The 23,895-nt window shown below is 42.5% G+C and overlaps 1 protein-coding gene and 1 long non-coding RNA gene across 2 annotated transcripts in view; one reads left to right on the top strand and one right to left on the bottom strand.

Moving 5' to 3' along the window:
* Positions 1-8,072, top strand: part of LOC117366931 — a 166,202-nt gene extending 158,130 nt beyond the window's left edge. The window contains exon 3 of the long non-coding RNA XR_004540664.1: positions 7,963-8,072. This is a non-coding gene — a long non-coding RNA (uncharacterized LOC117366931). The remainder of the gene's footprint in view (positions 1-7,962) is intronic.
* The window catches only part of LOC117366930 (probable cation-transporting ATPase 13A4), a 98,349-nt gene that overhangs the window by 53,167 nt on the left and 21,287 nt on the right, over positions 1-23,895 (bottom strand). Inside the window, exons 9-21 of the mRNA XM_033958988.1 lie at positions 23,705-23,875; positions 22,619-22,776; positions 19,827-20,015; positions 16,492-16,553; positions 14,665-14,827; positions 10,836-10,925; positions 7,946-8,102; positions 6,821-6,938; positions 6,532-6,656; positions 4,268-4,417; positions 3,829-3,834; positions 3,651-3,655; positions 3,148-3,267 (exon numbers count right to left, since the gene is read on the bottom strand). Coding sequence (XP_033814879.1) covers positions 3,148-3,267; positions 3,651-3,655; positions 3,829-3,834; positions 4,268-4,417; positions 6,532-6,656; positions 6,821-6,938; positions 7,946-8,102; positions 10,836-10,925; positions 14,665-14,827; positions 16,492-16,553; positions 19,827-20,015; positions 22,619-22,776; positions 23,705-23,875 — 1,514 coding nt within the window. The remainder of the gene's footprint in view (positions 1-3,147; positions 3,268-3,650; positions 3,656-3,828; positions 3,835-4,267; positions 4,418-6,531; positions 6,657-6,820; positions 6,939-7,945; positions 8,103-10,835; positions 10,926-14,664; positions 14,828-16,491; positions 16,554-19,826; positions 20,016-22,618; positions 22,777-23,704; positions 23,876-23,895) is intronic.

Genomic DNA, 23,895 nt, shown 5'->3' with positions numbered 1-23,895 from the left:
TATCGGGTATTTGGTATTTTTGATTTTCAGTTCTGTGATGGTAGGAGTTTTGGCCTTTTCTAGCAAAAGGAATTTTGTTTTTTCTGGTATGTGGTCTTCATGATAAGGCGTATGGGGACAGACTTAAAGATCTCAATCTGTATACTTTGGTGCTGAGGCTGTATCTTTAACCACTGTGCCACACTCTCCCACTGATTTAAAAGCATGTACATTCCCACTTGTGCTACAACTCTTCTCTCCTTCCAGATTTTCCATAAATCTACGAAAGCACTGTCAAATCAACAATTCTTAGAAAAATGTTTTAAGGAAAATTAGTCATCTTCTCTCTAGGCCAGGGGTTTCAAAGTCCCTCCTTGAGGGCCGCAATCCAGTCAGGTTTTCAGGATTTCCCCAATGAATATGCATGAGATCTATTTGCATGCACTGCTTTCATTGTATGTTAATAGATCTCATGCATATTCATTGGGGAAATCCTGAAAACCCAACTGGATTGCGGCCCTCGAGGAGGGACTTTGACATCCCTGCTCTAGCATGTCGGATGAGGGTCTTCATTAATAAGTTATTGTCTCTCGAATCTCACTACTTTCACTTCGATTATCGATTTTTATGTGAACCAAGTCGAGCTCCTGGTGGGGAGATGGCACAGTAGATAAATCCAAGATTTAGATTAGATTAGAATTCAGGGGTGGGCAACTCCGGTCCTCGAGGGCCGTAATCCAGTCGGGTTTTCAGGATTTCCTCAATGAATATGCATGAGATCTATTTGCATGCACTGCTTTCAATGCATATTCATTGGGGAAATGCTGAAAACCCGACTGGATTCTGGCCCTCAACGACCGGAGTTGCCCACCCCTGGATTAGATACATGCCACTAATTGCAAGCAACCTCACAGGCAGGGTTATATGCCACCAACCAGGATTACCAGGCTGCAACTTAAAGGGGCAAGCCACATTTCATATTAGTTTTATAACCTAATATTTCCTGCTTTTTCCTGGAGTTATAACGCAGCTTGCACTGTTCACCCCAAGCCACTTTTTAGAGATTACATACAGGGCTGGATTAATTCTTTGGTGGGCCCTAGGCACACAAGTACACTGGGCCCCCTGAACCCGGCCATCCATGGGCCTGGTCTCCCACCCCACCCCCACCCCTGCATTGCCTTGGCTCCTCCCCACTTCTGCCCCCACCATGCCCCCCTCCTCTCCTGTGAGAGTGTACCTCCGAGACCAGTTCCAGAAGTCCAAGAAGCACCTTCTCCTGTCTTCTTCACTGTTCAGTGCAGTCAAACTCACATCTTCAAAAGGTCATGGGCAGTGGTTCCTACACACTGCCCACGGCTAACCCAGAAGCTTTCCCGCTGACACAAAATCCCAACGTCAGAGGAAAGACTTCCGGGTCAGTTGTGGGCAGTGTGGAGAAACCGCTGCCCATGGCCTTTTGGCTGCACTGACTAACAAAGAAGGCAGGAGGAGGCAGTACTTAGACATCTTGAGCTAGGCCCGGAAGCAGGTACACCATTGTCATTGGAGCAGGCAGCCTGAACTCTTAGGGCCCGAGGCACATGCCCATTTGGCCTACCCTTTAATCCTGCCCTGATTACATATATAACAGGGACACTGTAGGGCAGGGGTGTCCAATGTCGGTCCTCGAGGGCCGCAATCGTCGGGTTTTCAGGATTTCCCCAATGAATATGCATGAGATCTATTTGCATGCACTGCTTTCATTGTATGCTAATAGATCTCATACATATTCATTGGGGAAATCCTGAAAACTCGACTGGATTGCGGCCCTCGAGGACCGACATTGGACACCCCTGCTGTAGGGTCATGAAATGGTTAACTGTTGTTTAAAATATTGCTCTGGCCTACATAGCTGAAAACAGTGTACAATCTACTGACCTCATCTGCCTAAAATGTATGTCCCTACCTTACCACATTGTAAGCTAAATAGATAAGAGTTTGAGCTATGATGTACCCTGCCCTTCTGTACATGTAACATTTAGAACTGTAAGATTTAGATAAGCAGAGAAATGAGCTAGTTTCCTATAGGACTCTAAGTTGTATCCCTGAACCTATCATAAGTGCTGGCTTAGGACAAATAATAGTAGAAAAGTTATAGAAGTAACAAATGAAAATTGTAGTTTTTGCATATATTAAGTTTGCGTATGCTTAGTGAAAAGGGCATAAAAGTCCATGCATTTCCTGATTCTAACACTCTAGTAGGCAGGCTGTTAACTGCACTAGAGTCCGGCATGCTGTAATAAACCTCTTGTACTTTCTTCACGCCTCTGACTTTGTGTGTCCAAGTGACCTTTCAACACAGCTAGCACTGAGCAAGCATGCAAAAAGCCCAGGGCTACCCAGTGATAGGGGCTGCCTGTGGTTGAACCCCCCTCACCCCAGCAAATCTAGCATCTCTGTACCGCCCCCACCTCCCCATCCTCCAAACTTGTAGTGGGCTGCTAGCAGAGGTAGCAATGAAGACAGGTTGACTTCAGCTGACTCCACCAGGTCCTCATCCTGTCTCTCTGATGCAACTTCCTGTGAGGAGTCTGTTTTCATCGCTGCCTTTGCCAGTGCACCTCCATAAGTTTGGAGAAGCTCTAACACAATCCTGGTAGAAAAAAAGAGAACAAATATTTCTGCATGTTTTGTGCAGTTTTGTTTTGTTTTTCTTTTTGCACCAAGTGAAGGTAGATGCAGATAGGTCTTAATTTTGCAACATGCAATATAAAGCAAATCATCTATATTGCAACTCACCTTGGGTGATTTTATACTGCGTGCAATCAAGTGGAAATAGTAAAGATCTTGAAAATGTATTTATAGAGATAACAACATTTTCATTCCAGATTCAAAACATATCAATGTGGATAACAAACATCCAAAGCACATCTTGGAATAGGGGAGACAATATTTCTGATTCAGGCTGAATAAAAGGAAGCAGATTTTGGGAAAGTGATCTGTTCCAAGATACAGATTTAGAAATCTTTTCATTTTTAAGAAAATTGCACTCACTAGGATCATGGAAGATTTGATATGCAGAAATTTTGACCTCTGATGTGGCTCATTTCTACTCTTTAGGTATAAAAACATAATTCAAGAAAACAAAGCAAGCTTTCGTTTAAAATATATTCCCTCTGAACTTACTTTTGGAAGCAAATTAGAAAAATGCTCCATTATAACCTGAAAAGATTTTCCACTCATGGCGAAATGGTAATCACCAGGACCATTCGGATGAGATCCTTGTTCAGTATCAATGTAATTCGCCTATAATTCAGAAAAGATTCCAGGTTAACCTCTTACAGGACCAATTATTTGGGGGGCTTAATTGTTTTCTCTTGTTCCTTTGAACTTCTATCTCAAAAAACTATAAAACACATTAAAAAAAAATCAGAAATGTTATTAATAAACAGTTCTGCATATTGGTTTCTACAACAGATCCGATGGAGCAAATAATATAATATTTGTATATAGTTACCAGAAAAATAAAAACCCAGAGTCTGAGATTAAGTTACTGAAACCCACTGAATAGCCTTATGAAACCTTGGAGATGTCACCTGTGTGCTGAATGTGGTACATGTTAGAACATAAGAATAGCCTTAGTGGGATAATATATTTTGGGATAATAAATTTTTGCCTGCATCGTGTACATTGTCTGCAGTTTTTGGTTTGTTCTCAGACCAAAGGTCCATCAAGCCCAGTAGCCCGTTCTCACAGTGGCCAATCCAGCTCACCAGCACCCGGCCAAAACCCAAAGAGTAGAAACATTCCATGGTACCGATCCAGGGCAAGCAGTGGCTTCCCCCATGTACTTTCTCAATAAGAGACTATGGACTTTTCCTCCAGCAAATTGTCCAAACCTTTCTTAAAACTAGCTACGCTATTCGCTCTTACCACAACCTCTGGCAATGCGTTCCAGAGCTTAACTATCCTCTGAGTGAAAAAAACTTTCCTCCTATTGGTTTTAAAAGTATTTCCCCGTAACTTCATCGAGTGTCCCCTGGTCTTTGTAATTTTTGACGGAGTGAAAAATCGATCCACTTGTACCCGTTCTACTCCACTCCGGATTCTGTAGAATTCAATCAAATCTCCCCTCAGCCGTCTCTTTTCCAAGCTGAAGAGCCCTAAAACTCTTTCCTCATGCGAGAGGAGTTCCATCCCCTTCACATTCTCACATCCTCACATCCCTGTGCAGAGGCAGCTCACTTATTACTGCACTGTATGTATTTCATATCTACCCAGGCACAGCTGGCAGTGATTCCATAACCATTTTTCCCATCGTCTTCCATTGCTTGCCAGGTGATGGATGCTGGGTCAGCTCCTTTTGGTCTGTTGGCTTCCACGGTAATGATTTTACTGTCCTCAGAAACCATCCCAGAATTTTTTGCAATGGTTATGGCTGTTTGAAGGTTATCACCTAAGAAATGAAGACGCAAAGTGGCAATACATACGAAATACCCAATACTCAAAACTTTTGTAACATAGTAAATGATGGCGGATAAAGACCTAAATGGTCCATCCAGTCTGCCCATTAGTTATACCCATTAAAAATACATGATTAAATTAACTTGCCTCTTCTTTGATATTTTTGGGTCATAGACTGTAAAGTCCACCTGGTATTGTCTTAGGTTCCAAATGCTGAAATTGCCATCCAAGCTCACTCCAACCATCCTGTTTGCAGAATATTTACCATAACGTCTGTCCAGTCACATCCTCATGGTCCAAGTTAGTGGAGTTCCTATTAATGCCCTCCCCAGCCCATCCTACACCAAATCACCACCTATGGGACACAGACCGTGCAAGTCTGTCCAGTGCCGGCCTTAGTTCTTTCATTTACATCTTTTCTAATTAGAGATCCTCTATGTTTATCCCATGCTTTTTTGAATTCCATCACCGTTTCCTCTCCACCATTTCCCTCAGAAGGGCATGTTTATAAGTTGCGCAGTTGGTTTTCCTCTCTAACATCAGTCACCAGGTTTTCACACCACATCTCCATTTTCTGCTATCTGTTCATATGCCTCTAATTCTATAAACTTGGGTGAACAATTTTTCAACTAGTACACAAACTTGCACACACAAGTTATAGAATAGCACCTAACTTAATTGTTTAAGTGGGCTTAATTGGCTTTAACTACCAGTAAAGACCCTTAATTGGCAACAATTTGTAGCTATGAGCATAATTGCACTTAAGTACTATTCTATAAACTTAAATCCTGATTTTAGAAACGATGCCTAACTTGATGGCATTGAGGAGTGCAATTGCTAATCATCCGCTAGGCGCTATTTATAGAATCGCGCCTAGTGGTGCCTAAGCAGTCTTAAGCGCTGGTGGACGTTGAATCCTTAGGCATATTTCCATTTACGCCAAGGTTTTCCTGGCCTAAATGAATGCGCCTAAGTCAGGGGTGTCCAATGTTGGTTCTCAAGGGCCGCAATCCAGTCGGGTTTTCAGGATTTCCCCAATGAATATGTATGAGATCTATTAGCATACAATGAAAGCAGTGCATGCAAATAGATCTCATGCATATTCATTGGGGAAATCCTGAAAACCCAACTGGATTGCGGCCCTCGAGGACCGACATTGGACACCCCTGGCCTAAGTCAAACCTTGCCCAAAATTCTCCTAGAATACGCCCCTAACCACACCTACTTTCTGGTAGGCACCTCAGAGTAGACGCCTACCTTAAAGTGGTAGTTGGCAACACGTTAAGACACCTACCAACTAATTATTTTTTTAATTGTTTTTTTTTAATGGTGCTTTTCAATAAACAGCGCCAACTAAGCCAAATTGAATAATTAACCCTCCCCCCTTTTACGAAACCGTGCAAGTGGTTTTTAGCGCCGGCTGTTGTGCTGAATGCTCTGTGCGCATGGCATAAATTCTCACGCCTAAAATTTGAAGCTCAAATACTCACTTAACGTTAGTTTTCTATAATGGCTTCAGCGTCCAACTTTGAATTCTTGAATTTACCTCACAGGTAGATAACAGATTGCCTATGGGAAATGTTTTAAGCATAGGTACCTATGGGCCTTTATAATATAGGTTTTCGGATCTAGCTTTAAGAGTACACAGGTGCTCTTGCACAATTTATAATTTTTATTGATTTATTTATTTCAATTTCGAGCCCATCCTCCTCGAAGATCAGAATGGGTTACATCAGGGCATTCAGAAATGCTGACATTATACAAAAGCGGTGGACATGATTGGGCACAGGGTAGTGGGTGCAAAAGGGTGAGAAAATTGTTGAAATCTCAAAGAGATCAGGATTGAAACTCCTGATTCCTGATTTTTATGCTTGTAAACCCATCTTCAAGTTAGTGAACTTGTTCCCATGTGTCAAAATTGTTTCACATGCAGGCAAAGCTTTCTAACATCACTCATGTCTCTCTTTCCTATCCCCCAATATATCAATATCCAAATCACATCTACTGTATGTCAGGAAACTCACAGAAACCACCATGTCATAATTCTATCGTTGCATCTGTCCTGATTGTACATAATTTCAGTAAAGAATCTCCACAGTTACGTACCTGTTATCATGACTGTCCGAATGAGGGCATCGTTGAGTTCCTTCAAGACCGGCTTGGTCTCCGACTTCAGCCGATTCTCCAAGATCAGAAGACCAAGAAATTCCAGGTTTGATTCCACCTCTTCTCTTAAAATAAACAGAAGGAAAAAGATGAATTTAAAACTTCTAATGATGACCCCCCATTAAGGGAGGTGCTAATAACTCTTCTCTACTGCAACTCTGCAGCAGGTACTGAACAAATGTAATGGATCTTCAAGAAGCTTGGCAAAGAATTTCTAAAGGCTAGTTACCTTATTAAGCTGCCCACTTCATCAGGATTCTTTGTTTCCAGGTGTCTATATGCCAGGCCAATGACTCGAAAGCCTTGAAATGTGTAGTGTTCAAGCTCTCTTGAGAAGTTAGGGGGAACTGAGGAAAATAAATAGTGAGTTGTTTAGATGTTATGTCAGGTTTTCTATTCTACCTTTACCTATTCAGTTCAAGGTCGGATTACATTTCAAGAGGTTGGTTCAGCTACCTAAGAAGTTACATTGGACAGATTGACACGGACATTCAATAGAGTTGCAAATACAGATAGATTAGTACAATTATTAATACAGTTAGGTCATAGTTACAATTCGTTCATAGTTGCAACTTCAAGTAGGTCATCGTTGGCTCATCATTATGTCCCAGGAGTTGCATTAGACAGTTTAGAAATGGGCTTTTAAAATTACCATTTCAGTTGCTTCAAGGTTGGTTTCCTGTCTTGCTACAGAAATGCTTTTAAAAGTTTGAACCTGAGATAATGGTCACAAGATCATAGTGTAAGTAGTAGTTGGTTCCAGCATTTTGCTAATTGATATTGGATGGATATGGTAATTTGCCTGGTAGACTTTATATTGTTGCATGCTGGGAATTTTAAGTGGAAAAGATTTATGGTGGACTATCTGTTGGAGGCACCCTGGAGTAGGATGGCCAACTCTGCTAGGTAGTTGGGAGCATTCCCTCTCGGGATTTTAAAGGCAGTGATGCCTAATTTAAACTTGATCCTTGCGGTTATGGGCAGCCATTGTAGTTTCATATAGTAGGGCTGTAGGTGTTCTGATTTCCATAGTTGCATTTTGAACTAGTTGTAGACTCCAAAATTGGTTGACTTTTGCAGCAATTTAGGTGTGTAAAAGTGAGGGAGCAGATGCACGTTTCTCAAAAGAAAATCTACATGTGTATGTCCACTGAGTGGCTGTGGACATACACTGCCCATTTTTTCTGCCAGGGGCCCAGGGCAATTTTCAAAAATGAGAAGGGAATTCACTGGTATACTCGTCCTTACCTGTGGAGAATCCTTTGAAATTTTTCTCCTAAAACTTGGAGTTTGATATTTTAATCAAACCCACACAATCACAAGGAACTGACCAATTGCAGGATGTTAATACTACCTGTTTCTGGTTTGCAGAAGCTGGCCACCATCTCTGGAGCTCCCTTCATATAGACTGAAAGGAGATCCTCTCCAGTCACCTGAGTGATCACCGACATCCGCTGCAGGGCTGAGGAAAAGGGAAATTGATGGAGAATGGAAATTCCTTGCCCTGGTCCCTGAGAGTGAAACAAAATAGCAGAATTTTGAATCGTGTGGCACCGGAATACTTGATCCAAATATTGAGAAGATACTTCCAAATCAAAATTTACAATCAGAATTGACTATGAAGTTGACTGATGAAAGAAACCAGGATATAAGAACATAAGTAATGCCTCTGCTGGGTCAGACCAGGGGTCCATCGTGCCCAGCAGCCTGCTCCCGTGGCGGCCCTCGAGGTCCTTGACCTGTAAGTTCCCACCACCTGAATTGTTTATGCCCTAATCCTGAAGTACCCCTCTATCTATACCCTGTAATCCCTTTCTCCTTCAAGAAGTCATCCAGGCCCTTTTTGAAACCCATTATTGTACTCTGTCCTATCACCTCTCCTGGAAAACCAGCATGTCTACTGTATCTGTTGCAGGCCCAAGACTTTGGAACTCAATGAAAGGTACATTAAGACTATGTGCAAATTTTAAATCAGAAAGCCTGTATGATTGGGCATGAATGTACTATGCAATTTTGGTTGCAGAAAGAATCTCCAAGTTTTTGGCATTGGAGGAATCAATTACATCGCTTATTTTTATTTGAGAGTTGGGAGGTTCGAGGTTCGCCTAAAAAAACTCGTCTTTTTATGGAGGTTTGGGATCCTTCTATTCAGAATCTTTCACCAAAAACACGAAGTTTGGTTATCAATGATTTATTATGAAAATTAGGTTTAATAATTACATTCCAGTTATTTATTTTTGTCAACTTTCATCCGGGGTGGGGGGATTTCATTTAGGGGAAGATAGTGGGTAGGGGATGGAATTAAGGGGGGTGTAGATAAGATTGAATTAATTCATATGGAAAGAATGATTTAAATTTGTATGAAATATTATTGTAATTCTTATTGTATTGAATGTATTTTTGTATTATCCTATTGTACTGATTATTTGATTCTTTCAATAAAAATTGTTATACATTTAAAAAAAAAAAATGATTAAAGACATGCCTATTTGTGAGAGCTTTTTTTTACCTGTATTCCCATGTTTATTGTATATCAGATGATGAATTTTATGATATGATCTTATTGTTGATGTTTTGATAAATTTGTAGGGGTCTTTTTACTAAGGCACGTTAGTCGTTTTAGCGCACGCTAAACACTAACGCGTCCATAGACTTATAAGGGGCGTGTAATTTTTTTGCGCGTGATAATATTTAGCACATGCTAAAAAGGGTAACGCGCCGTGGTTCGTTATCTTTTATGCGTGCATCTTTTGTTACCCGCATAGGATATAAGCGGGTTAGAAATTTTTTAAATAAATTATTATTATTATTTATTGACTTGATGTTCATGATGCGAGATTTCGCCTAGCCGCAGTTGCATCGATTGCAACCAATATTCCCGCTCTGTTTGCGTGTTCGCAGGCAGGTACTCACAAAACCGGCTTTTTTTGCTTTCACTTTCACCTTGCGGTCAGGCCTGGCTTCCAGATAGGACCCCCCAAACGTCCCGAGAGTGAATTTCTGGTCCCTCAAGTGCTGTCCCATGCAGGAACCTAACCCTATTTTCCCACAGACTCAATGTTTCATTGTTGGGGATTTTGTGGTGTGCAAACATTTTCAGGAAGCAAACTACCTGAATAACAAGAAGAGATTGTATTTTGTTTGGTAGCCCTCACCAATAAGTACGCCCCTTAATTTTTTTGTGGCAAATGTGTTGTAATAGTTACAGTTTCAGCACCTTGAGGATGTGAGATCAAACCTTTCACTGCTCCTTGTGAACTTTAGCAAGTCATGTACTCTCGGATTCTTTAACTGGCATTCATGTCGGCATCCACTTTAAAAGTGGCTGCTGATCATGCGTCAATCACACAACAGCGCTGGTTACAGAATCGCGCCTGATTCACACAAAGATAGGTGGTTAAAATGTAGACCGCAAAATACTATGCCGGGGGATCCTGAAACTAGACCTCAGCTTGCCATCAACTGATCGCGGCAGGGGAATTTCCCCTGATCAGCCAAGCCGACAGGACTCCCCAAAACCGCCACTTTTGGGGAGTCCTGCCGGCTCAACTGATCAGGGAAAATTCCCCTGCACTGATCAACTCAGCTGGCTGCAGTGGGCAGAAGATCCCCGCAATGGTCAGGAGGGATGCCCACTCCCTCCTACCTGAATGTACCCCCTAATAGCCCCTCACACCCGAAATCAGCAGGAGGGATGCCCACTCCCTCCTGCCTGAAGACACACCCCTGACACCCCCACACCCGAAATCAGGTGGGATGCCCACTCCCTCCTGCCTGAAGATATCACCAACACCCTCCCACACCCAAAATTGGCAGGAGGGATGCCCATGCCTTTCTGTCGGCAGACCTGCCTCTTCAAAATGGCAGGTCTTCCCCTTCTCAGTGCATCCAGAATCACAAATTAATTAGAAAAATTAAATCACCAAGCAGCAAAGGTATGAAAAATGATTTATTTTCATTTTAATAATTAAAACATATCAATTCTGAGAATGTGCGTCTGTTGTCTATATTTGCCACTGTACGTGTATAGAAGGAAATGTGAGAGGGGGATGCTTTATGCGATTAAAAAATTTTAATCGTGATTAACTGATATACAGCCCTAATAAAAATATATTACCACATATGTGTAATTCCTGGGGTCATTACAAAAGCTCTTTTACTTGAGTGAAAAGGCCTTTGAATATAATTTACCTCTTAAAATGCAAGGTTTTGTTAAGCACAAATTATAGAATTTCAAAGCTTACCTGACTGGCTTTCGGTCCTGGTTTAATCATAGGGACTGGTGCTGATTCCAGGTCCGTGTTATTGTTCTTTGCATCTGAATCTTCCACACCCTGTTCAAAAAATAACCTGGCAAATTAGATGTCGAATTTCAGACTTCACAATATGCACAGATTTCATTAACATTGATTATTTTACACCTTAAATTATCATCATTAACAAATTCTTGATAGTGTTTAACAAAGAAAAAGTTTAGGAATAGAGCAAGGAGAATATATTTCACAAGAGAAGTTATCTTAGCTTTATGGCAGTAAGCTTATAAATGGTGTTAATACAAGAGGCAAATAACAAAAACATGATGGCAGATAAAGGCCAAATGGCCCATCCACTTCCACTATCTCCTCCTCTCCCTATTGGCTAGACTCTTAACGCTTGCATTGTGATGTCATAGAACTTTCTGATTATAGAAACATAGAAACATGATGACAGATAAAGGTCAAATGGCTCATCCCCTATCTCACTATCTTCAAAATACTGAAAGGAATCGACAAAATAGAGCAGAGAAAAAAATGATTTACAATGTCCAATGTGGCACGGACAAGGGGACATGGACTGAAGCTAAGAGGGAACAAGTCCAGGACAAATATCAGGAAGTTCTGCTTCACGCAACGAGTGGTGGATACCTGGAATGCTCTCCCAGAGGAGGTTATTGCGGAATCCACCGTTCTAGGATTTAAAAGCAAACTAGATGCACATCTCCTTACGAAAGCATAGAGGGGTATGGGTGACTAGAATTACGCCAGGTGTACACCTGACTGGACCACCGCATGTGCGGATCGCCGGACTTGATGGACCGAAGGTCTGATCCGGAGATGGCGGTTCTTTTTTCCTCCTCTCCCTATTGGCTAAGACTCTTTATGCTTGCATTGTGATGTCATAGAACTTTCTGATTATAGAAACATGATGGCAGATAAAGGCCAAATGGCCATCCAGTCTGTTCACCCCCTGCATCCACTATCTCCTCCTCTCCCTATTGGCTAAGACTCTTAACGCTAAGCACTTGAAACAGTAGCAACATGGATGAAAGAACACAAACTAAAACTTAACCCGGACAAAACAAACTGCATCCTCCTTGAAAACTGCAAAACCCCAACCTTGACAAACTTAGAAATTAATTCAATCTCATACCCAATTCAACCCACGCTAAAACTCCTCGGAGTGCTGATAGACAGAGGATGAACCATGCAACCACAAATCAACAAAATTATAAAAACATCATTCATCACTATGAGAAACCTTAGACAAGTTCAAAAATTCTTCGACAGAAAACAATTCCAAATTGTGGTCCAATCACTAATCCTAGGCCTAATAGACTACTGCAAAATACTATATCTCCCCTGCAAAACAACAAAGATGAAACAACTCCAAACTATACAAAACATAGCCCTAAGACCTATCTACTCTTTGAAGAAATATGATCACATCACGGAGGCCTACCACGACTCACACTGGCTCCCAATACAAGCCAGAATACACTTCAAATTCCTTTGCCTACTATTCAAAGCTATAAACAGAAACAGCCCTTCCTACTGGAACAATCGACTAACTCATTCCACCTCAATCAGACACAGGAGAACTCACACAATATTCGCACACCCACCAACCAAAAATGTCAAACGAAGAAAAATGTATGACAACCTACTGGCCACTAGAGCAGCAAAACTGGACCGACAACTCACCAATCTGCTGACTTCAACCACAGACTACAAAACTTTCAAAAAAGAAACAAAAACCTTACTCGTCAAAAAACCAATATAACTTTACCAATAAAGTTCCAAACTCCACCAGCATTACCAATCTCCTCCTTAGCAAATTAGAAAATGTTCTCATGTAATCTTATGTATTGAGATCATAACAATTCTTATGTAATCCGCCTTGAACTGCAAGGTAAAGGCGGAATAGAAGTCACTAATGTAATGTAATATAATTGTGATGTCATACAACTTTCTGATTATAGAAACATGATGACAGATAAAGGTCAAATGGTCCATCCGCAGCATCCACTATCTCCTCCTCTCCCTATTGGCTAAGGCTCTTAACATTTGCATTTCCTCTTCCTATTGGGTAAGGCTCATTACACCTGCATTGTGAGGTCATAGAACTTTATGGTTATAGAAACATAGAAACATGATGGCTGATAAAGGTCAAATGGCTCATCAAGTCTGCCCAACTGCAGCTTCCACTATGTCCTCCTCTTCGTTAGAGATCTCACGTTCCTGTCCCACTCTTTCTTGAGTTCAGATGCGTGGAACAGTCTCCACCACCTCTTCCAGGAGACTGTTCCACGCATCTACCACCCTTTCTGTAAAAAAAAGTATTTCCTCAGATTGTTCCGGAGCTTATCACCTCTTAACTTCATCCTATGCCCTCTCATTGCAGAGCTTCCTTTCAAATGAAAGAGACTCGACTCGTGCGCATTTACATCACGGAGGTATTTAAACGTCTCTGTCATATCTCCCGCGCATTTACATCACGGAGGTATTTAAACGTCTCTGTCATATCTCCCGCGCATTTACATCACGGAGGTATTTAAACGTCTCTGTCATATCTCCCATCTCTTGCCTTTCTTCCAAAGTATGCATAAAATTAGCCCAACGGGGTCATGTTTACTTATAGTAGGCTGCTTCAGGGGCAGCAATTAAATTGGGGTTTGTTTGGTTCTAACATATTTACCCCGAATTCAGGAAAAGTATACTGTCAACAGCCACAGCACTATTCCCTTTTAATGGGTTACCCCAGTGGTCTCAAACTCGTGGCCCAGGGGCCACGTGCGGCCCGCCAGGTACTATTTTGAGGCCCTTGGGATATTTATTATAATCATAAAAGTAAAATAAAACAGTTTCTTCATCATCTGTGTCTTTAGCTATAAATGACAATGTTATTATTAAGACTTAGCCAAAAGGAAAGATTTATAAACTATAAAGAGTTTTTACCTCATGCAAAATTGTCATTAACTATTTTTATCTGAGGCCCTCCAAGTACCTACAAATCCCAAATGTGGCCCTGCAAAGGGTTTGAGTTGGAGACCACTGGCTTAACTGTAACTATAACATCCTGTTTGTCTTTGAGAAGCAGAGCTGAGATTGTGATGTCATAATGCCTCATTCCACCAATAAGAGCCAACCTCATCAGTGATGTCACAATGGCCCTCCAACCCAGCCAGCAGATTAACTGTTCCCCTTAACTCAGTGGTCTCAAACTCGCGGCCCGCCAGGTTCTATTTTGAAGACCTTGGTATGTTTATCACAATCACAAAAGTAAAATAAAACAGTTTCTTGATCATATCTCTCTTTAGCTAAAAATGACAATATTATTATTAAGACTTAGCCAAAAGGAAAGATTTATAAACTATAAAGAGTTTGACCTCCTGCAAAATTGTCATTTCTTTAATAAGACATTAACTATTTTTTCTGAGGCCCTCCAAGTACCTACAAATCCAAAATGTGGCCCTGCAAAGGGTTTGAGTTGGAGACCACTGGGTTACCCTGATTCATTTGGACCATTACTCTACATGGTGAATTTCCTGAAATTCCCTTCCCTGGTCAACAGGGACTGAATTGAATTGGTTTCTTTTTTGGAAGAAAAGGAATGCCTTTGCAAAGATTGCAGTTACTCTGTTTGATTTTGAGCCATTTGTAATGCTTTTTTTTTTATGTGCATACATTTCTGTCATTCTCTGCAGAAACTAATATTTATTTGAGAGAATGTGGAATAGAAGTTTTAGCAAATAAACAGTAGCTGAAGAAACTGCTCAGGAATTACACAATCACGTTTAAACCACGGTAAACTCACGGCTGGCATTATCCAGTTAGTGGCTTCAAACATTTTCAGGTCCAGCGGGTCTCCCTGGACTTTCCCATCCAGGACAATCAGCGAGTGACAGCTGACCATCGCTCCCAGCAGAGGCCCCCAGGGCAGCACTTTGCCAGTGGAGAATTTGTGAACTTTCTGAAAACTTATTGACAGGTACATTTCATTAGATAGATGGATATATAGTTCTTCACACTGGTTTCAATATATACTACATAGAATATCATAAAATAAATTTTTTTTATGAAGATGCGTTAGGCTTTTTTATCACTGGCCACGGCAGTATTAGCTCCGATACTCATAGGAATTCTATGAGCCATCAGAGCTATGGTTACCAGATGTCTGGATTTTGCCGGATATGTCCTGCTCCTTCCCTCCACCTTCCCCCAGCCTACCGCCATTCAGAACTTCCCATCCCTCAAAATCCCCTCAACCCCAACCCCTCCACAAATACCAAGAGCTGCAAGAGGCAGGGGCAAATGGCTTTGTGTCTGCCCTCCATCGACCTCACTTGGACCACATGCGATATCAGGTAGGCCCGAACTGCAGGGGGGAGAGGTTTGGGAGCTTCTGAATAGCAACTGGCTGAGGGAAGGGAGAGGAGGGATTTTTCAGGGGCCGGGTAGCAGCTTGGGACGGCTTAAAAAAAAAAAAGAAAGCTTATGGTGGGATTGTACTTCAATGCTCTGATTGAGAAACACCTTGAATCACAGTGGTATAATTAAGAGTTGTCGGGTGCAAGCTAGACTTCATAAGAAAAAAATGTAGGTTTTCACCTGAGGAAGGGAGAGATCATGACATCCACTTCATGGAAGATGGGATTAATTTTCACTTAAAGGGAGCAGAATGATCGTAGTCAGGAAAGAGGGTGAACGAATCAAAGGCATCAGTGCTAGGAAACATTTTCTGGCAAGCCTCCCAGAGGAGGACTGAGTGATTTGGAGAGTTTACTCCAGCCCAGGGCTGGAAAGCAGCAAGCTGCCCACTCTCAAATTGCCCAGGCACTATGACCGATTTTCTTTACTGACAAAATGTCTGAAGCCCACTAAGAGATGCCTTGATGTCTTTTGGCCATTAGCCCTGAAGCAGTGGATGTACTTATTGCCCACGCAACGCTGGCCGCGTCGGCGACATAGCCACTATACAGGCATTTATTGCTAGAAAAAACTGCTTAAGATAAGTAATTTAGTTACTTTTAACTTCTCTACCTCTGCGGATATAGCAATGTTAAACAATACATAGATTACATTCCTTAGAGTCTATTTATGTAAAATTCTAAGATTAACCACAATAAAACCTAAAATGAAGTTTTAAGTATAGACTTTAAGGTTTAAACCTATTATATTATAAAAATTTAAAAAATAATAATAAATTAAGAGATTCTATAAGTTCCAGGTTTTTTTAGCCTATGATTGGAGCATGGAGTGGTAATATTACGCTGACAGTTTAGTCCATGATAGGACTTCGCGTAGGCTCCAATTCTGAGGCTTTTTCCTGGATTAATAAATACATTTTTTACTTGCATTTAGTGGGATATAGTCTCTTGTAAGAATAAAAGCCAATAGAGAGGACAGAGTTAGTGAAGGAACATGTGGGAGAAACACTGCTCACAGAGATGAGACCGGAAAGAAACAAATGAGAGAATAAGGGAGACAAGCAGTGAGAAAAGGAAGAGGGTATGATCAGATATGAAGGAAAAACGACAAAAGAGCAAAGATAGTAGAGTTCAATTCAATTCAATTCAAGATTTCTCCAGAGAATCTCAGTTCTGCAAGGTTCAAATTCCATTTCTTAGTCTCAGAGACTTACCAGGTTTCCCGTGAAGGGATGACACCCCACAAATCCAATCCATCTTCAGTTAAAGTGCCAGTCTACGTGAAAATTGATCTGTATTATGCTATGGTTTATAAATTAACATTTTTTTTAAATAAATGATGGGGCTGATTTGTAGCCCTTGGCAGTGAGCAGTTTTTAAGCCACTGACAGCCATGGGCAAAATTAAGCCATGTCTTGACACTGATATATCTGGGGCAGCCACTTAGCTAGGGCTACCAGACGTCCGGATTTCCACGGACATGTCCAGGGGTCCGGACAGCTTTTCAAAACCCGGCACTTTGTCCGGGTTTTGAAAAGCTTCCAACAAATCACCGTCGGGCAGGAGGGCATCCGGGCATGCTTGAATGCCATGCGATGATGTCATGCGTACACATGCGTATGTGTCATGCGTATGATGTCATGCATATGTGTCATGTGTATGATGTCATGCATATGATTTCATTGTGTCGCATCTGCGCATGCACGGATGTCCTCCTGCCTGACGAGAGCAAGCAGCAGGAGACGGGACTGGAGAGTAACGGGGGATGGGTGGAACTGGGCGAGCCTGGGGGTGGGTCTAGGGGTCCGTTTGGAAAATCTGATAACCGTACACTTAGCTATGTGGGCGCTGGCACTCAATATGGCCAGAGTTTGCATAACTGTTGGTTCCTCCCCCTACATTGATCAGACAGTGTCGCAGTGGACTGGTTGCCAATATTTAGAAACATAGAAACATAGAAGATGACGGCAGATAAGGGCCATAGCCCATCAGGTCTGCCCACTCTACTGTCGCTTAACTGGGCAGTGCCACTGGCTTTGGGCTCTGACCACTGCCACACTGTCTAGGCCAGGGCTGCCCACGTCCGGTCCTCGAGATCTACTGGCAGGCCAGGTTTTCAGGATATCCCCAATGAATATGCATGAGATCTATTTGCATGCACTGCTTTCAATGCATATTCATTGGGGAAATCCTGAAACTCGAAGGCCAGAATCCAATCGGGTTTTCAGGATTTCCCCAATGAATATGCATGAGATCTATTTGCATGCAGTGCTTTCAATGCAGATTCATTGGGGAAATCCTGAAACTCGAAGGCCGGAATCCAATCGGGTTTTCAGGATTTCCCCAATGAAAACCCAATCGGATTCCGGCCCTCAAGGACCGGAGTTGCCCATGTCTGTGCTAGACTGTTGTGCAACTCTCAGTTTGAAGCCTCTCTGGCTAGATGATCATGGACTAATGAACTAACCAAAATCCAGTTTTGGATAAAAGTAATCACAATGATTGTAGTACGTGTGTGAAAGTTGGGAAGTGAGTGTGAGTGTGAGTGATGGGGATTAGGTTCACTGACTAAATTATTCTGATATTTATTAATAAATTAAGTATAGGTAAGTTGTAAAAAGTACTGTAACGAAATGAACTGTGGGAGATAAGATTAAAATTGAATTGATTCAGATAATACTTGTTTGTATTAAATATTTAATAGCTGGTTTTAAGAATTTGAGTTAATGAATATGCATGAGAGAGGTTTGCATATTATGGAAGTGACAGGCATGCAAATCTCTGTCATGCATATTCATTAGGGATATCCTGAAAGCCCGACTGACTGGGGGAACCACTGGTCTAGGCCGTGCCAGAGCAGTCCAAGGACGGAGCGGGGAAGGAGTCAGCTGTTATCCAAGCACTGGTCATATTCGGTGCCAGTTCCTGCCTAGCCGAATGGGCAAATAGGACCACAACCCAATTAGCTGTGTGGGTGCCGGCAGTGAATATCGGCCAGCAGCCGCATAACTTTCAGGTCAGTGGCAGTCCAAAACGCTGCTGCTCAATTGATTTCTTCACCACAATAAATGTGAGAGAGTTGCACATTTTCATTTACCAGTCGAAGCTAAAATCAAATTTAAGCTACGTTGTTGTATATTTAAGTTTCTTTTCACCTGCTGCCCCGTAGGCCTCGAATAAACTACCCCAGTCCATCTGCCACACCCCTTTCCTTGTTCAAACGCAGACTGAAAACCCACCTTTTTGAGACAGCCTTCAACTCATCACCCTACCCCCCCTCTGCCCTCTGCTCACCACCCTAAACAGCAGTTTAACCCCTGCCCCTAACTGTAACCCCCTATCCTGGCTGCCTGTTTGTCTGTCTTGATTGTTTAGATTGCAAGCTCACTAGAGCAGGGACTGTTTCCTTTGTGACTCTGTGTAGGTCTGGTAGCCTTCTAGAAATAATAGTAGTAGAATCAATATGTCGTTCTCCCTCCCTGGCAGCGTTCAAATCCAAACTAAAAGCTCACTTTTTGGAATCTGTTTTCAACTCCTAACTCCCACTCACGGCTGTCAGATGCCTGTACCTACTGTATCATTTCCTCTACCATAATCTCCCCAACCCCGAAATGTCCTGTCTAAATTAGATGGTAAGCTCTTCTGAGCAGGGACCGTCTACTGTATGCTAAAATGTCAGATACCTAGACCCACTGTATCATTTCCTCTACCATAATCTCCCCAACCCTGAAATGTCCTGTCTAAATTAGATGGTAAGCTCTTCTGAGCAGGGACCATCTACTGTATGCTAAAATGTCAGATACCTAGACCCACTGTATCATTTCCTCTACCATAATCTCCCCAACCCCGAAATGTCCTGTCTAAATTAGATGGTAAGCTCTTCTGAGCAGGGACCGTCTACTGTATGTTAAAATGTCAGATACCAAGACACACTGTATCATTTCCCCAACCCCGAAATGTCCTGTCTAAATTAGATTGTAAGCTCTTCTGAGCAGGGACCGTCTACTGTATGTTAAAATGTCAGATACCTAGACCCACTGTATCATTTCCTCTACCATAATCTCCCCAACCCCGAAATGTCCTGTCTAAATTAGATGGTAAGCTCTTCTGAGCAGGGACCGTCTATTGTATGTTAAAATGTCAGACACCTAGACCCACTGTATCATTTCCTCCTCCATAATCTCCCCAACCCCGAAATGTCCTGTCTAAATTAGATGGTAAGCTCTTCTGAGCAGGGACCGTCTATTGTATGTTAAAATGTCAGACACCTAGACCCACTGTATCATTTCCTCCTCCATAATCTCCCCAACCCCGAAATGTCCTGTCTAAATTAGATGGTAAGCTCTTCTGAGCAGGGACCGTCTATTAAATGTCAAAATGTACAGCACTGGAGTAGTAGTAAGGCCTGTCAGTGGCTGCTAACACAGTAACACACACCTTAGCAAAGTTGGTCGTGAGTAGAACAGAGCGTTTCATTTTTCTGTTCATTCTGGCCTGATATTTGCTCATTTCAAGCCAAGGCATACCAAAACAAACCGTTTCTATTTACTTTATCAAAGCAGATGAGATTTATTTGTCCACAGATGTTGATCCTGTCCGGGCTGATACAGAAGATGGACTTTTTCTTCAGTCTTCTTTGGGCAAACACAATCCCCGTGGTTAAAGCGGCAGGAATGGCAGGAGGGATGGCCCCGGTCATAAGCAACACAGCCTCTTTCACGATTCTACCGACCGAAGACTGTGGAAAGAGTTACGGTTGCAGTTAGCGAGTATTGTTGACTGGATTTTTCACTCCGTCAAAAATTACAGAGACTAGGGGACACTCGATGAAGTGACAGGGAAATACCTTTAAAACCAATAGGAGGAAATATTTTTTTTCACTCAGACAATAGTTAAGCTCTGGAATGTGTTGCCAGAGGTTGTGGTAAGAGCAGATAGCGTAGCTGGTTTTAAGAAAGGTTTGGACAAGTTCCTGGAGGAAAAGTCCATAGTTTGTTATTGAGAAAGACATTTATTTATTTAATTTTCTTTACCGTTCTCCCAGGGGGAGCTCATAACGGTTTACATGAGTTTATTCAAGTACTCAAGCATTTTCCCTATCTTTCCCGGCAGGCTCACAAACTATCTAATGTACCTGGGGCAATGAGGGGATTAAGTGACTTGCCCAGGGTCACAAGGTGCAGCATGGGTTTGAACCCATAACCCCTGGATGCTGAGGCTGTAGCTTTAACCATTGCGCCACACTCAGGATTGGTGGTATGGAATGTTGCTACTCTTTGGGGTTTCGGAATCTTGTTACTCTTTGGCGATTCCGCATGGAATGTTGCATTATTTGGGGTTCCGGAATTTTGTTTACTCTGAGATAATGGAATATTGCTACTCTTTGGGTTTTGGCCAGGTTCTAGGGACCTGGATTGGCCACCGTGAGAATGGGCTACTGAGCTTGATGGACCATCGGTCTGACCCAGTAAGGCTATTCTTATGTTACCTATTGTTCACTTATTTTTTTAACGTATCTTTCTACACTTCTCCCTCCATATTTGCGGTTTCAGCATTCGCGGTTTCGATTATTCACGGTTTTTAGCTTGCTGGCTCCTCCCCCCAAATTACATCATCTTGCACATAGAAATTGCTGATTCCAAGCATTTACAGAAAAATCGCCGATTCCCGGCACTTTCTTCACCGTGCTTTGCCTCTCCTTCAGGAACAGGCCCGGTCTCCCTCCATGTTATTCGTGGTTTCACCATATTCACGATGGTTTTTAATAGAAAACAGCAAATAACATATAAAAAAGTTATTCGCGGTTTTTCAGTATTTGCAGTTCTGTTAATCCCCTATCACAGCGAATACGGAGGGAGAAGTGTACAAATAATGAGTTGATACGTTCTGAAGTACTACACTTCTCCCTCCGTTTTCGCAGTTTCGATTATTCGCAGTTTTTAGCTTGCTGGCTCCTCCCCTCAAATTACATCAGCTTGCATAGAGAAATCGCCGATTCCAAGCGATTACAGAGACAATCGCCGATTCCCGGCACTTTCTTCACCGTGTTTTGCCTCTCCTTCAGGAACTGGCCAGGTCTCCCACCATATTATTCGCGGTTTCACCATATTCACGATGGTTTTTAATAGAAAACAGTGAATAATATATGAAATAGATATTTATGGTTTTTCTGTATTTGCGGGTCTGTTAATCCCCTATCACGGCGAATACGGAGGGAGAAGCGTATTGTGAAATCTTCTCTAACTGGAATAAATGAAACCTAGTAATTTGGTGTTACACTTCCCGAAGCTTTAATTTTGTTCCAGCTACACAGGTTGTTATTTGAGATTCATTTACAATGTGATGCAATGACATTAGGGTCTTTTCTAAAATATTCTTTTGTAATTTAACACACTGGTTCCCAACCCTGTCCTGGAGGACCACCAGGCCAATCGGGTTTTCAGGTTAGCCCTAATGAATATGCATGAAGCATATTTGAATGCCTGTCACTTCCATTATATGCAAATCTCTATCATGTATATTCATTAGGGCTAACCTTAAAACCCGATTGGCCTGGTGGTCCTCCAGGACAGGGTTGGGAACCACTGATTTAACCAGGGCTGTGGAGTCAGAGTCAGAGGAAATTTCGGGTACCTGGAGTCGGAGTCAGAAGTACAAAAAACTGAGGAGTCGGAGTCGAAACATTTATCTACCGACTCCATTTTTGAACTTGGCATACCAATCACGAGCGATTCTTTCAGCTATAGCACCCACTATATACACAGCACAAATGTTGCGAGCAGCTTCTGCGGCCTTAGAACCTTGATTAAAAGCAAAAAGAAGGTGGTGTCGAAAATGCTCATTTCTCTCAACTTGACATTCCTTTTTAACGATCTGAAAATTAACCAGTGCTTGTGGAGTCGGAGTCGGAGCCGAGGAATCGGAGTTGGAGGAAATTTCAGGTACCTGGAGTCGGAGTCAGAAGTACAAAAAACTGAGGAGTCGGAGTCGGAACATTTATCTACCGACTCCACAGCCCTGGATTTAACATACACAGTGATGCGTCTCACAATAAAATGTCTGATAGCATTCAACCCCTGCAAAAAGGTTTGTAACAGAAATCGCGATAGACCAGGGGTCTCAAAGTCCCTCCTTGAGGGCCGCAATCCGGTCGGGTTTTCAGGATTTCCTCAATGAATATGCATGAGATCTATGTGCATGCATTGCTTTCAATGCATATTCATTGGGGAAATCCTGAAAACCCGACTGGATTGTGGCCCTCAAGGAGGGACTTTGAGAGCCCTGCGATAGACTGTCCTTGGATACGACCCCGCATTAAAAATGCTGCAGGAAACCACTTACCCCAGCCATTGTGTATACACATATCGTATATATCGCCCCAGCTAATGAAAGAACAGCCAGGAACATGAAGAACCAAAAGGCATCTCTGTGCAGCTTGAAATTCATGGGCTTTGGATAGAGAATGGACTTTACCAGATCTCCTTTGGCTGTGTTGAAACCTGAAAGGCAAAAGAAGCATGCATGTGTCATTGAAATGCTACCACTGCTAATCAATTACACAGCGCTGAAAGGCGTACGCAATGCTGTACATTTTGACATTTATAGACGGTCCCTGCTCGGAAGAGCTTACAATCTAACTTGGACAGACAGACATGACATATAGGGTCAAAGATGCGGAATCCAAGGTGAGAGGAGTTAGGAGTCGAAAGCACTCTCAAAGACGTGGGCTGACATTTATACATTGTCCCTGCTCAGAAGAGCTTACAATCTAACTTGGACAGACAGACAGACATGACATATAGGGTCAAAGATGCAGAATCCAAGGTGAGAGGAGTTGGAGTCGAAAGCACTCTCAAAGACGTGGGCTGACATTTATACATGGTCCCTGCTCAGAAGAGCTTACAATCTAACTTGGACAGACAGACAGACATGACATATAGGGTCAAAGATGCGGAATCCAAAGTGAGAGGAGTTGGAGTCGAAAGCACTCTCAAAGAGGTGGGCTTTTAACTGGGCCTTGAACACTGCCAGAGACAGAACCTACCGTAGGGATTCGGGGCAGCTTGTTCCAAGCATACGGTGCAGCAAGTTAGAAGGGACGGAGTCTGGAGTTGGCAGCTGAAGAGAAGGGCACAGATAGGAGGGACTTACCAGCTGAGCGGTTTCATAAGGCTTACTTGGTAGGCCTGACCCCTGGTGGTAAAAGTGGAGGATTACCAGCAGGGATAACAGCAGCCATTTTTGAACCCAGAGCCTTCAAAACAGGAGCATATAGGCAGCGGAGACCCCTGGTAAGGCCAGGAATGAGATGGGGGTGTGTGTAGAGGGACCTGCAAAGGAGGTCCTCAGAGGGTTGTAACAAGAGTGTCTGAAGCCGCAAACATGCTCTGTGAGGGTTCAGGAATGCAAATTCTATCTCGGACTGACCTGTTTGCATCACAACAGCTTTCACTGGGCCATGAGCAGATGGGTTGGTCTGGATGATCTCGGTTCCACAGTAGAGGACGTGTCTCCTGTAGTCCTCCGCACTGTGTTTCTTCCAGGGCATGGAGCTATCCACACAGGGCAACGGGGTCTTCGTTACCGGAATGCTCTCACCTGCAGAAAATGACATCGTA

This window comes from Geotrypetes seraphini, chromosome 9 (genome assembly GCF_902459505.1).
Source record: "Geotrypetes seraphini chromosome 9, aGeoSer1.1, whole genome shotgun sequence".
Classification (NCBI taxonomy): domain Eukaryota; kingdom Metazoa; phylum Chordata; class Amphibia; order Gymnophiona; family Dermophiidae; genus Geotrypetes; species Geotrypetes seraphini.
This window is presented reverse-complemented; position numbering and strand designations above follow the sequence as displayed.